The sequence below is a fragment of the Lepus europaeus genome, chromosome 14 (assembly GCF_033115175.1).
Source record: "Lepus europaeus isolate LE1 chromosome 14, mLepTim1.pri, whole genome shotgun sequence".
Taxonomy (NCBI): domain Eukaryota; kingdom Metazoa; phylum Chordata; class Mammalia; order Lagomorpha; family Leporidae; genus Lepus; species Lepus europaeus.
This window is the reverse complement of record NC_084840.1, coordinates 74,457,821-74,473,261: the sequence shown is the minus strand read 5'-3', so window position 1 is coordinate 74,473,261 and position 15,441 is coordinate 74,457,821. Positions and strand designations below refer to the sequence as shown.

Here is a 15,441-nt window from a genome sequence, read left to right as displayed (position 1 = left end):
GCTATACAACACTGGGCTATACAATCGTGCCTCATTCCTAAAACAGAGATAATTCCCACCTCCTTTCAGAATTCCTAGGTTTGCTGAAGTTTAAACTAATAATTTTACAATATTTTTCTAAAACCACCTCCTGTAACTACACACACACACACCTGCACATACATTCATTGCTATTTTATGTATCACAAAAATCCTATTCCTATACCAAAAAACTTTTCCAAACATGGTAGCAGCTGGCAGTAACAGAGGTACATTTTACTAGTAATCAATTATTATTAAAGTAATAACAAAGTAAGATTTTATTTGAAGAGTGAACTTGTGGAACAAAGAATCTCCTACTAACAAGGCTTGTCAATATTAGATCACATAGCAAGTGCATATCTAATGATGGCACAGGTGGCTTTTGTCCACCCAAATTTGTCCTCTGCCTTCCATAGGGTAGACTCACAGCTAGGGCACAGGAGCCAGCCAGGATCTACTTCCTGGCCACACTGATGGCAGCTCAGAGGCTCGTTCTCGCACATGGAAGGTGAGCAGAAGGGTTTAGAACTAGGATATTTTCTCCTTGATTGCTTTTCCCATCTGCTACCTGGATCTGGATGATGAAACTAACCCAACACCACCATGAGAGCCACCCATTGAAGATTTTGAACTCTTTCCTAAAAGAGAAATAAACTTTGGGCTTGTCGAAGCTAACATGCACTTAATAGTTGATGGATGAGCCATTGTGTCACCACAGTCCAGGCTCCTAACACATAACTTTTCAAGACCTATGGGAGCTTTGTGAACCTAAGGGCCTTAGCAGTACTCCAAATTGGCTCACTAAAGAGTTGTGACTTACAGAGTTTAAGAGGAAGAACATTTGCAAGAGGGAAGCCTTACATTTCTGAAGCAGAATGGAGGTGCTTCTTCTGCCCCGTGCTGCTTGTGATAATCTGCCCAGTCAAAGTCATGGCCAGAGTAGCCTGTGAACAACAAAACACAGACACAAAAACCGCGTCAGACAAATGAGCAAGGTTCAAGCAGGTGAGTGATTAGGATAATAAGAGGTGCCAATCCGGGTCCCCGAAGAATGAACACTGGTAAGTCTACCAGCACTTCCCACTTCATGAGACTCCAATGAGGTATTGTGGAAAACAGGAAGCACTTCACATAGGTAAGGGATACCATCATTATCACGAGATACCTGAAACCTGAGGAAGGGTCGAACTTACCTGTACGGCCCTGCTGGCACCTGCCAGTGGGTAAATCTGCTACCGGGAAGAGACCAGCTGAGGGAGAATGTGACCCAGAACACATTCCCACAATCCACTTCATAGGAACAATGATACCTCCTTCGTGTAAATTCTGAGTTCTCAGTGTCTTCGAGGAGATGATTAGACTTCACTGAACACACCAGCCTGGGGGATGGTTTTTTTTTTTTTTTAAATAAACAAAAGGTAGAACACAGGGCAAATGAGGAGCAGGGGTTTGGGAGATAAAGCAGCCCCAAAAGATAGGAAGGAAGGGGAGGAATGTAAACCTTGCCTTGGAACTGAACTGCAGAGGATGAAGGAAAAAGACAACTGGGCACGATGGGCCTCTCTGGTGAGATTTTGGGGACAGATCAGAGATGTAGAGGGACGAGATCTAGAACAACAACTATTTCTATACAATGAATTCAATTAAATACCGACCGTACCAAAGTGACTTGTCTCATCCCTCCCTGTATTTTCCCTCCCTTTCTTCATTTTGGAAGAGGGCTGAATTATGTGTATCTCTCCAACACGGCAAGACACGGAAAGAGATGGGAGAAAACCATTCTGATTCATAACCAGGGGAGGCATAACCTAGGCAAGAGAATACCTCTTCATAGGAGAATCACCTGCACAAGGACAAGTCACTGAGCAGGCACACCACGGAGAAGGGAGAGAGACGTTAAAAATATCCTGAAAGGGCCGGCGCCGTGGCTTAACAGGCTAATCCTCCACCTTGCGGCGCTGGCACACCAGGTTCTAGTCCCGGTCGGGGCGCCGGATTCTATCCCGGTTGCCCCTCTTCCAGGCCAGCTCTCTGCTATGGCCCGGGAAGGCAGTGGAGGATGGCCCAAGTGCTTGGGCCCTGCACCCACATGGGAGACCAGGAGAAGCACCTGGCTCCTGGCTTCGGATCAGAGAGATGCACCGGCCGCAGCGGCCATTGGAGGGTGAACCAACGGCAAAAAGGAAGACTTTTCTCTCTCTCTCTCACTATCCACTCTGTCTGTCAAAATAAATAAATAAATAAATAAACAAAAATAAATAAAAAATAAAATATCCTGAAAGCTAACAAGAAACTACAGACCAACTATGATTAGCTGAAACTGTGTTGTCGTCACCTAGTGCACTCTTTACGGGCCAATGTGCATGCAGAACAAAGCTATATGGGATTGCTTAAGTATATTTTGACCCAACTGCTGCCATTTCCTTTCCCCACATTGTCATAAATTCTCCAACTGCAAATCCACCTGACATGGAGACATTTTCAGGAAATCTCACAGTTCGTGTCCAGAGAACTTTTTCATGAAACAAACTCAAGACACCAGTTGCATCCTACCTGGGTGTAGGAAGCAAAATCGGTAACTACTGTCATGAAGCAAGCACAGTGGACGGCAGGCATTCAACCAAAAAAGCAGCTGTTCCTCTGTGGCCCCAGAGATCCACCTTTGACCCTTCCATCCCCTGTCAACCGTGAGCACCAAGGGTGGCCCCCCTTCCTTCTTAAGACTTCCATTCTACAAGCACTGACAGCTCATTTCCTTCCAAGAAGACAGTGAGCCACTGGGTCTTCAAGTCTCTGGCAGCCATTTCCCTTTCTTCTCTCCAGAGTTGCACGCCCACCACCCACCCCTGGCTAAATCGCTCTTATATCAGAGGTTTCTAGAAGGGACCGAATCAAATTCCCTCCGAATATTTCTAAACAAAACAGCCCACGTCCTCAACAGGGTACCGTCATGTGAGTCTGTTCACAATGACAGGAGCCTGCACTTTGAGTGCCGCTTCTGCGCCAGTGTTCTGGAGTGTTCTGGAGTCCTCATGCTCATGTATGAAGAACTGAAGACTCTGCCTCCAGATACCTCACACTGGGTTGGTGAGAAGTTACCTAACAGCGCACAGGTAACTGAAATTGAAAACATGCCATTGGGGGCCTAGACCCGGCTCTGTGGGTAACTAGATGGACCGAGGTAAAAGTGAACTAGATCTTCCAGACCTGACTTTCCTCAGCTACAAATTCCCGAAACAAAGAGAACACCTTTAAGACCCTGTCTGATGCATTCAATAATCCAGAGCCACAGCTACTCCACGGTTTTACAGCTGCTACTTCAGATCTTCTCCTCTATGGGGTTAATTCCCCCTCTTCTCCAAGGAGAAAAGTGTGATGCGGTGTGAGCAAGAGATGTTGGGGGGCCAGCACTGTGGCTCAGCGGGTTAACACCCTGACCTGAAGCGCTGGCATCCCATATGGGTGCTGGCTCCAGTCCCGGCTGCTCCTCTTCTGATCTAGTTCTCTCCCATGGCCTGGGAAAGCAGTGGAAGATGGCCCAAGTCCTTGGGCCCCTGCACCCGCATGGGAGACTAGGAAGAAACACCTGGCTCCTGCTTCGATTGGGCACAGCTCCGGCCGTTGTGGCCACCTGGGGAGTGAACCATCGGATGGAAGAACGCTCTCTCTTTCTCTCTCCAGCTCTCTCTCTCTCTCTCTCCCCCTCTGCCTCACCTCTCTCTGTGTAACTTAGACTTTCAAATAAATAAATAAATCTTTAAAAATAAAAAAGAAAGAAAAAGAAAGAAAGAAAGAAAAAGAGATGTTGGGTAACCAGCTGAGCCTCTGGAAGACCTTCCAGCTCAACCCTCAAAGACAACATAAATGCCTGCAACGCACGGAGATCCCAGCTGTCCTGGATTTTTGGCAAACTGATGTGTGTGACAGTCAAGATTCCCTTCTGTCCTGATATCCCCTTCCTGGACTTCTGCTACTTCCTTAGCGCATGTGGGCTGCAGAAAGCGTCATGAGATCATGGGGGGAGGACAGACAGGAGCACCCACGTGGATGAACAGTAATGTCGTTTCAGAAGAGCATGGCATTTGCATGTTCTTTAGGGTCAATATCTGTTCGGATAAACCTTTCCGACTTAGCTGGGTTTTCTATAATCAACTTCCAACGGACTTAACCCACGTCAGAAAATGTCATTCCTCATCCTTCTATACAGCCGGTCCTCAGTCCGTGGGGAGCCACTTTTAATCTGATAATTTCTGGGTATAATTAAGTCTTGCTGGGTATCTTCTAAACTGTAATTAATGACTCTGCCCTTAGAATCCGCTCACTTCCTCAAACACTGGAACAGGACAGACTTTTCCTCCTCCTCCTTCTCTCAGGGATCTTTAGTCACTTCATTACTTAAAGTCTGTTTCCTTAGGGCTGATAATGAGCTCTCTTTGTAAGGCAGTTCTGTGACAGCTTGGAAAACAACTTCTACATAAAAACAAATCGCTGTGGATTGTATAATGGAGACAACAGGGGTGAATTAGACTCATTAATCAACAAAGACAGAACAACAAGAACTAAGGCTTCACTGCGGCCAGGAAAACATGTTTGAAACCTGGAGAGGGGGGGAAAACAGCAGAGGGGAGAAGAAAATAAAAGGAAACAAAACCCCTCAGGCTATCAAAATGTGCAACAAGCTGCCCTGGGAGACCGTCACCACAAGAGCTAGAGTTGGTTAAGCTTCTACTGGTGTTTATTCTGAAAAAAGCTCCAACTGGTACAGGTCCAGAAGGGAAGAGGCTGATGACCCATTTCTAGATGACAAAAATTAATTGACATAAAACAGCTCCACTTGCAACATGACTATTGGCAGTGTAAGTGGACAATTCTTTTGATAAATTATCTGGCAGTAAAATTTTCATGTCCTTCAACACAACGATTTTACTTCTGGGAACCTATCTCATAAAAATGACCCTAAAAACTAGAAGAGTGTTAACATTAAGAGACTTGGGGCATGACGATTGATTGCCCTATGGAAAAAAAACAACAAAAACAAAATAATTTTCCATCAATAGGAAATGATATGAAACATATTCAAGTCCACAGAATGCCATGCAGGCATGAGATTGTGTGTATTTTGTAAGAAAAAAAAAAAAGTCATGAAAAAGTGAGTACTAGGGCTTTAGATGAAAAGATACCTAAATACAAACAAAATTATTAATTTATATAAGATACAGAAGGATCAGAGGAAATGTAAGAAAAAAATCAAAAATATCAAAATAAGACTCATGACTACATTTTTCTTCAGCTACTTTGTATTTTCCACATTTTCAACAATAATCATGAAATTATTTCAATACAAATTATTGGAAAACATAGCATCTCTGATTTAACAGAAGAGCAAACCAATGGCCAATCAACCAAGGATCCGTCTCTTCAGCATGTGGAATACACCATGGCTGCCTCCCCACAGCCACAGTCCCCCTTCTTTACCAACATGATCCTGATTTAATCCAGCTTCTAGAGGAAGCTTGGCCTCTCTTCAGCATGAAGAGAATCAGGAGCACTCCTGAAATAAACATAGGATAGGGATAGGGGAATAATTTACAAAAATATTTCTCCCTAACAGGAGAGATACACAGGAATATCTTCCCTGCTGCTGGGTGGTTACTTAAAACAATACAACAAATGGCAGGTGTTTGGATCAGTGTTTAAGACTCCACTTGGGATGCACACATTCCATATGGGAGTGCCTAGCACCCAATTCCAACTTGCTGCTAATGTGCACCCTGGAAGGCAGCAGGTGACAGTTATAGAACTTGGGTCCCTGCTCCCCAGGTGGAAGAGCTGGGTTGAGTTCTGGGCTCCTGGTTGCCGCTTGGCCCAGCCCTAGCTGTCAGCAGACATTTAGACAATGAACCAGCAGATGGATAATCTTTCTCTCCCTCTCTCTCTCTCTGCCTTTCAAATAAATAAAATACAAATTTTAAATAAAAAGTGCACTCAGAATAAAAGATTTAAAAAGCAAAAGAATAACATATTTGGTACCTACTTAACTGGCAAAATGAAAAACAATACTAGCAATTCATCATTAGAAAAGCTGTTGGTAAAGAGGTACATCAATGCATTTAGGATTGGGATATAACTTGAAGAACCATTGCAGATGTCAATTTGGACATCTGTGTCCTATGTCCAAATCTTCAAGAATGTGCCCAACCTCCAATCTAGACACTTGCTCCTTCATATAGTCCTTCACTCAGAAATACTGATTAGGTGTATGCTGTGTGTGAGGCATGGTTCTAATCCTTGGGATACAGAAATGTACTACTACAAAAAAGTCCTTAACTGCACACAGCTTACATTCTGATGAGAGAGGCAGAAGATGCACAAACATAAAGAGTGAGAGAGTCACAATGTCAGAGAGAAGGAAGAGGAGGTACCCAAGGACGCTGCGCCCAGGACTTAGGGCCAGAGAGGCCTGGAGGAGGAGGTAAGCCATGGCGAAGGGGATCAACGAGCGAAGGACGTAAGGAAGCGCATGCGCAGAACAGAGACCACTAATCGTGAAAGCCCAAGCCCGAGTGAATCTGGAGCGTTCTTGCATCACCAAGAATGACAGTGGGGCTGGAACAGGGCAAACCGCTGGAAAGAGAGCAGAAATTGTATTCTGGAGTCTTCAGAGGAAAATTGTGCAAACATTCTATGTATAAAAGCAGAAATGAGAATGTCAAACATGAACAATAGAGAAGTGTTTAAATAAAGGAAGCACTTAAATACCCACAAATCATGGCTGGACTCTGCAGAATCATTTAAAGTAGAAGATATTCTGGCAAGACACAACAATAAATAAGCAACACAATGGTTCACAAAACAGTGTGCATAGAATAATTAAGTAGGTATGCAAAGTTGTAGACATAAGCAAACAGAAATCAGACAGAATACATACTAAAAGTTGCTCTCGGCTTTTTAAATATCAGATTTGTAACTTGGTACATCCTTTTAACAAACTAATCTTTAAGCCAATTTTTAAAATTTATTTATTTTCATATATTTGAAAGACGGGGAGAGAGAGAATCTCCCATCGATTAATTCACTCCCCAAATGCCCACAAAATTCATGGCTGGGCCAAGCCAAGTGCTGGAAACTCAATCCAGTCTCCCATATGGCTGGTAGGGACCTAATTACCTGAGTGTACACTAGTCAGGGCTCCATATAGGATGTGGCTATCCAAGCAGTGCCTTTAGCCGCCTTGCCAAACACTCAACCCTTAACAAATCCTTTTACAATTAAGCTAGTTGAACCAATAAAGCAAGAGCATTTTCTAAAACAAGGAACTGCAATTTATTCAAGAACTATTCACTGCTGTCTCCACTTTGCTGAACCCTGGGGAGGTTAGCTGCTGGAACAACAAAGATAGAAAAGGCACTGATCCAGCTTTTTAATTAAATCTGCATTTTATTTGAAAGGCAGAGAGACAGAGATTTTTCATCCACTGGTTCACTCCCCAAATGCCCACAAGTTCCTGGGTCAGACCAGGGTGAAGCCAGGAGCCCGAAATTTCATCCAAGTCTCCCATGTGGGTGACAGGGAACCAAGCACCTGAGCCATCCTATGATGCCTCTCAGGTTGCATTAGCAGGAAACAAGACTGGAGGTGGAGTAGCTAGGAGTCAAACCAGGCACTTTGATACGGAATGTGCATGTCCCAAGGGGCAACTTAAGCCATTGTGCCAAATGTCTATCCTTGGCCCAGCTTTCTTGGGCTCTAGCTTCTGAGAGCAACAGCCTGACCCTCCCAACATGGCCTGGCAAAGGCAAGGATGGACAGAGACATGGAAATTCGCAAAGGCTCTCTCCCGGAATGAGTGACGAGCAAACAGAGATCTATGCTTCAGAGAATGTCTCCTTTATTAAATGTTGGAACAGTGTGTGTAAATAGCAAGCTGATTTAGCTTTTAGTTCAACCTCCCTCGGAAAGGAAAAGTGGTACAGTAATCTTCAAAGATCAGCAAAATCAGGATCCTGACATAGAAAGGGAAGACGACACAAAAGAACCCATGGTTTGATGAGCAGGTTCTCGTTCCTTTAGCAGAGAGTACCACAACTCATTGGGCAGCTCTGCAGGGCACTTGTCAAATGCCCTCCTGCTCTCTGATTGGAAGTTGATCTCTCCACCTTCAATCCAAGCTCTTAGTGTTTTTGAAACAATCAATACTTCCTGAATACCTATAGAGGCCATGCACTCCATGATACTGCCTCAAGGGATGGGTACCCCAGGGCATGAGTGAGGAAGCAACACTGCACAGATGGGAGCCAGTCCATCTATTCTGAAGCCAGCCCTCCTCAACATTCTCTCTCTCTGTTTCATGAAGGAGGTTTTGATACCCTACAGGCTCACAGGCAGGGCAGCTGAAACAGGAATTGACTACAGCATTTCTTCTCATTCATGCTATTTACTAAAAAGCTCCCCTTTGGAAATCTTCTAGCTACCTCCACATTCTCAGCTGAAGTTCAGTCTTCACATGTACCTAATAGAGATCTTTAAAATTTATACCTTTACTCACTCCCGGTTGAGTTATTGTCTGGTGCAGAAAAAAAAATAATGAAAAATAAAGAAAGAGGAGAAAAATAAGTCAATTTAGTATAAACCCAAGCCAGGCACTTTTAGAATAATAATTATATTGGATTTGATATCACTTACAGTGTGACACAATATATTTCCCACTCTGGGGGCATGCTAAACCTGTTATTCTGAATTACAGACATTATGTTAGATTTCATCAGGACAGAATCTAACCTCATATAAATGTCAACTGTCAACAAAAGCATCTTAAAAATCCTGAGGAATGAAGTGATTTAGGGAAAGGTGAACAGATAGGATCCTTATTTTTCAACAATCAGAAATAATTTTCAGATACTAAAAATGACCCAGAAAGTTTTATGACTCCAACTTTCATTCCAATCAAAGGCAACCATTTTTCTCAAGAATGAATTGGAGAGCCATACTTCTAAAGTCCAAGAACCAGATGTCCTACTCTGATAGGCTCCTCTCCGATATCCAATGGAATACATTTTAAAAGTTACACAGCCAAACTCAGAAGAGAAGAAAATCCCCAAATACCAAAGGAGAAAAAAAAAAAAAAAAAAGTTCCTGAAAAGTGAGAGCTGAGAAGCGCAGACGCTCACGAGGGCAGAGGGTGACCTGGCTCGGGGAGGTGGGCAGTAGGACCTGAGACCACGACAGGCTGCCTGCTCCAGACAGCTGCACGCACAGCAACAGAAACAGCGGAGATGGCTGCTTCATGCCTGGGCCTTTGGTTAAGGGAAGCCACAAGGAACTGTCACTCCTCCCTCTACGCCATAGGGACACACGGACGTGGAGTCCAACTTCATGATTCTGGATGCGACAGACTGAGAAACTGGTACAAGAGTCAGCCCTTCACCCCTTAAAGACCAGATACTTGCATAGATCAGACATTGTTTTTGATGGCTGGGATACTGAACAAAAGAGATCAAGACCCTTGGCCCTGGGGAACAATCGCTTAACAAATGAAGATTCAAGGACAGCCCCAGAACAGCAGGCTGATCATCATAGAAAACTAGGTGGAAAGAATTATACCTATCCAGGGCACACGGAACCACTATTTAAATAAGAACCACCAACTGCAAAATAGGTCACAGGAGTGGAAAGTGGGCACAGTGGTTAAGGCATGCGTGGGACAGCTGGATCCTGTATCACAGTTCTTGGGTTCAAGTTCCAGCTCAACTCTCCATTCCAGCTTTCTGACAAAGTACACCCTGGGAGCCAGTGGTGATATCTCAAGCAGTTGAGTCCTGACCACTCACAGGAGAGTCCCAGATTGAGTTCCCAGCTCTTGGCTCTGGCTGGCCAAGCCCTGGCTCTTGTGGGGGTTTAGTGAGTGGACCAGTGGATAAGAGAGCTCGCTCTCTCTGTCTGTCTGCCTTCCAAATAGATAGAAATCATTCACAATGAAAAAATCACCAACCACATAAGGAAACAAACCAACATGGAGAGTCAGACATATTGATTTTTTCTTTTTCCTATGGGAAAGCATTTTGCTTTTGAAAATTTGTAGAGCAAACAAAAACATAGTGATACAAAATTTAATTAATAAGCTTAACTTGACCATATTATCTGACAATAAAATTTACAATATAGCTAAAATAGATAGCACTCTAAGTATTTATATATAACCAAAACAATGGTAATACTAACAAAACTTATGATCATGAAAGGAAATAAATTCACACTTAAGAAATATCAATAATAGTAGTGCTGACTCCAGATGGTTTTATCAAGTTGTCACATCAAACCTTCAAGAATCAGATGATCTAGATCTTACACAAACTGTTCTTAAGACAGACAACTTAGATAGCTGCTGACTATGAAGTAAGTATATGAAAATCAGTGCTACTGCATGAACCAATGGCAGTGAATAAGATACTGAAAGAAGAACCCAATTCACAACAACAAAGAAGGATAGAGCACAACAGAAAGTTTCTAACAAAAAATATTGTATGTAATAAAGAAATAATAAAATATTATGCCTGTTTTCTAAATTAATCCATGCCACAGCCTAAGCAGAGGAAGGAGACATGTGGCTTTTGTTCTAATGGGATCACCTGACTGCTGTGTTGAGTCCACTGAGGAAAACGGGCGTCTGCCAGGTAAGACTTCGGGGTGGCCTGGGCCTGACCGCATGGTCAGTTTCTGCCAGTGTGGACAGGATTCACTGCTGGGTTAGATATAGGGTGTGAGAAATTGAGAAGCCCAGGATGAGTCTACAATGCCTCACAATTCATTTTATAAGAACCAGACTCAAGCACGGCGAAATGTTAGTTAGCATCCACAGAATCAAGGCAGTAGGATCAGCTTGCCTCGATATTATTTCCTGTTCCCCTTGGCATGCCTGAAACATAGCAGATGATCAAAAGGGACAAGTGCATCAGTCCATCTTCCTTAGGGTCCACTGCTCGGTGTCTTGATAATAATTAAAATCCACCTTTACTCCTTAAGTTGTGTTCACAGTTTATGTGTCCATTAAATGCCCAACCTAATAGAGACAAAGTCACTTACTTGTGTCTTTGTTCACCCATTTTCCACAAAAGATTCCTCTGGCCAGAACTTCTCCTGTAATTCTACAACTCACTCATCTTTGATTGTTACATGTCGGGAAGGTTAACCAAAGAATTTACGAATTTACTCATGGTTGATATTCTATATACTTTTTTACTTAGTTTACTTATTTACTTCTTTTATTGCTTTTCACAGCTCCTATAACACTGACTTGTTTTGTGCTTAAGTTAATGGGGTAAAATCTCTAAGGTTTTACCCTTTGCTGACCAGGAAAACTCTTACATGGACAGCCACTCTGAAAAGTTTGTATCCAGTCTATTTTAGACTACCTTTCTCTAAGGTCTGGGGACAGACTTTTTTTTTTTTTAAAGTGGAAATAGTTAAAACCATGTAAGGGAAAATCTATGTTCATTGCACAACTCTCCAATAATACTAAACGTCTTTGGTTTCTTAAACTACTTCCCACTTAATATCTTTTGGGGATCAATGATCTGTCATTGAAGCAGTACTCATGGTTTTAACAAAAACCTAAACAGTACAGTGCATTCATTGAATGCATACACACTCTTCTTTACATTTTCTCTAACAAAAACACATCTCACCAGACCTCCTGGTGTCTACCATTCACAGAATATTTTGGAGAATTTTCCATATCAGTCTCTTTCTCCTCAGAAGTGGTACAGTTTGCAATAGACAGATATCCAAAATCAATAGATGGAATCCAGTTCCTTACTAACTGGCACTTGGATTTTTCTGTCTTGGGCAATTATAAATAATACTGCAGAAAGACACAACCTTTTATACATAGTATGGATATATGCCTTTAGGAGAAATTTCCAGAAGTAGAATTCTTGAGTCAAGGGCAACTGCATCCACAATTTTACTAAATATTGCCAAGCTACCTTCTATCCAGCTTGTACCCATCAGCAATCTCATCAGGGAAGACCAAGAATCTTTGCTCCTCTACACTCAACAAAACTAACTTCTTCTCGGCTGGCGCCGCGGCTCACTAGGCTAATCCTCCGCCTTGCGGCGCCGGCACACCGGGTTCTAGTCCCGGTCAGGGCACCGATCCTGTCCCGGTCGCCCCTCTTCCAGGCCAGCTCTCTGCTGTGGCCAGGGAGTGCAGTGGAGGATGGCCCAAGTCCTTGGGCCCTGCACCCCATGGGAGACCAGGATAAGTACCTGGCTCCTGCCATCGGATCAGCGCGGTGCGCCGGCTGCAGCGCGCCTACCGCGGCGGCCATTGGAGGGTGAACCAACGGCAAAAGGAAGACCTTTCTCTCTGTCTCTCTCTCACTGTCCACTCTGCCTGACAAAAAATAAATTAAAAAAAAAAACTAACTTCTTCTGTACCTTCTCCCCTGGATTTCTACCGCATCCAGTAAATACCTAGCATCTCAATATGATTTTAATTTGTAATTCAAATATTATAATGAGTTTGTATAACAGTCACTGCTTTCCCTTGTGTACTAATCAGTCCATATCCCTTGTCCATTTTTCCATCAGTTCCTGGTCTTTTTCTTCCTAGTGTATCAGTTAAAACTCTTACTATTTCAAGAAAACAGTCCCATGTTCACCAGATAACTCCTACAGATTATCAGTGGCTCCTGTACTAAAGACATTTATTACATCTTCAATGCTTTCAGAGTTTTAAAAGAATTATCATTGAGATTTCCTTATTGGAAGGTACTAACTAGCATGACCCAGCCTTCTACAAACAACATTTCCTATCCATGGGTGTCCCCATGTGACAATCCTGAAAAGTGATGCAGAGCGCTTTGGCTTAGGTCACAGAGCCAGAGCTTGAGGCTGAAGTCCTTTTCACTGTCAACAAGTGCCGACTCAGGAGCCAGACCTCTTGCCTGACACTGAGGATCACCTGACCTTGGGTATCTCACATACATACAACTTTGCAACTAGGTCTCCTCATAGCATTATTGTGAAAGCTAATTTAGTTAGACACTTGCAAATGGTCAACAGTTATGTGAAAGCTCACCCTATTATCATTAGAACGCATGCCGTGGCTGCCCCACTGCAAGCAGTGGAAAAAAAAAAAGGAAATGCAAATATTCCAATGCATCTCCTCCTTGGGGATGAACATGGAGGAAAAATGGGGATAAAAGCCAGTGGAGTACAGTTAGGTTATTGGTGAACTAGGTACAGTACAATCAAGTAATGCATTCAGCATACGATGCCCGCCAGGCATCACCTAGGGATATTAAATTGCTCTTCCAATGTGGTTAACACCACAAGTAAATGGATCTCTAGACAGTTGAAAAGGTTAATACAAAAAAATTCTTATTATTTGAGGTTGTCTAGTAATACCTGCCATGTTTATTTTTCTAATCTTTCTTCAATTTCCTACCAGGACCTTTATTTTCCTGCTCAGATTTTAACCTTTTATTTTACTGCTCTCCTTCCTGAATAAACCTGAGACTTACAGGGGCCAACAAACCACATTATTAAATTATAAGTATGGTAGCTACTCAGTTTAATTCTTTTAATGTATTATAACATCATAGGTTGGATATCTGAGAGTAACTGGGCCCTGGAGAAAATATGACTTATGAGGGTAAAAAAAAATCTAAAAAGATAAAGCAATGCTTTACCAGGATTTTGGTGCATTTTAAAAACCATTTCTCAGGGGGCCAGCACTGTGGTGTAGCAGGTAAAGCCTCCACCTGCAGTGCTGGCATCCCATATGCATGCTGGTTCGTGTCTTGGCTGCACCACTTCCAATCTAGCTCTCTGCTATGGCCTGGGAAAGCAGTAGAGATGGCCCAAATGCTTGGGCCCCTGCACCTGTGGGAGATCTGGAGGAAGCTCCTGGCTCCTGGCTTCGGATGGGCATAGATCTGGCCATTATGGCCATTTGGGGAGTGAACCAGCGGATGGAAGACCTTTCCCTTTGTCCCTCCATCTCTCTATCTGGAACTCTACCTTCCAAATAAATAAATAAAATATTTTTTAAAAAAAACTTCTCAGACATTATCATGTCTTTAACCTCAATCACTGGGCAAAACTGCAATTCTATCAGTACACAATGGCAGCCCCACTGCCTGTCCATCATACAGCAACTGATGAGGAAAATAAGGTTAACAGAAGTTGACCAAGAAGTCCAACATCACACACCTCACCAGGGGGTAGCACTGTAATCCATGCCTATGTCAAGCGAACTAAGAAGACTCCTATGTTTCTAACACATCTAAATTCTTCACAGCATAAACTCCTCCAGATTAACAAAGGCACCTTTCCCAAGACAATAAGACCTTCCTGGAGGGCAAGAGGAAGGCAGGGAGGGAGAAAGCAAATATTATTATATTCTCAGAGCTATATATATGAACTATCCTGAACCTGTTAGAAACTAAAAAAGACACCCTCCTGATTCACCTAAATCCTGCAAATTTTCAGAATACAAACCTTTGGGAGGAGTGAGATTGACTCCATTTTTAAGGCACCATTGTACTGGCAAAATTCCCAATGAATCCGCATGGCACAACATTGAGACCTTACTAGGTTCTGGTCTTAGGTCGTCAATAGTCACTTGAAAAAAATGATTGTTAAAAACCTGGAAGAAAAAACAAATAAATAGAGTCAAGCATTAATTCTGCTAGTATGAAATATTAGCACAGCTTCCACAGACAATCGATACATTTCCTCAAAATGATCTGAGCATGAGTTGACACAACCTGGTTGCAAAAATATTCAGAGTTTATCATTGTGGTCATATGACTGGAAAAGATAAAGAAATAATTAGAAAACAAAAAAGGAAAAAAAAAGACTTTTTTTTTCCAAAAATTTTTTTCAAAATTTTTCAAAATTTTTCAAAATGTGTTCCAATTTCAATACTGCTAATCTGGTTGGAAGAAAGGACCTTACTCTGTGTTCCCAAACCATCAAACTCAAGCCTCTCTCTGGAAAATTCTCACACCTTCCCGCAAACTGACAGCACATCTGTCTCCCTCAACAGATTTCAAGTAGTTCAAGGACAGTGGTCTTTTTCTAATGCAGCAAAAGTCTTCTCAAACGCATAGAAAAGGATAAATAATAAATAATAAATGCATAGGAACTGGATAAATAGCAAATAAAAATAAGAAAAAATCAGTGAAGAAATATGAGTAGGAAAAAAAAAAGTTGATTTAAAAGAAGAAAGATAGCAAAATCAGACAGATGAGAACACTGAAGGGCATGATAGATTTTAAAACTGTACCAGGTAAAACAAGCCTGGAAGAAAAACTACTTTCCCAATTCAATAGACATAAACCAGTCTTCCTTAAGAAACTATACAACTTTTTAAACTTGGATTCCTAGCCCCTCCTTATAGGGAAGCAACCTTGT

At 42.4% G+C, this 15,441-nt stretch overlaps 1 protein-coding gene across 5 annotated transcripts in view; it reads right to left on the bottom strand.

The window, feature by feature from the left end:
- SFMBT2 (Scm like with four mbt domains 2) overlaps window positions 1-15,441 on the bottom strand; it is a 259,960-nt gene that overhangs the window by 77,722 nt on the left and 166,797 nt on the right. For all 5 annotated transcript variants that reach the window (XM_062210951.1, XM_062210948.1, XM_062210952.1 and 2 more), the window contains exons 9-10: window positions 14,524-14,671; window positions 883-965 (exon numbers count right to left, since the gene is read on the bottom strand). In XM_062210951.1, coding sequence (XP_062066935.1) covers window positions 883-965; window positions 14,524-14,671 — 231 coding nt within the window. The remainder of the gene's footprint in view (window positions 1-882; window positions 966-14,523; window positions 14,672-15,441) is intronic.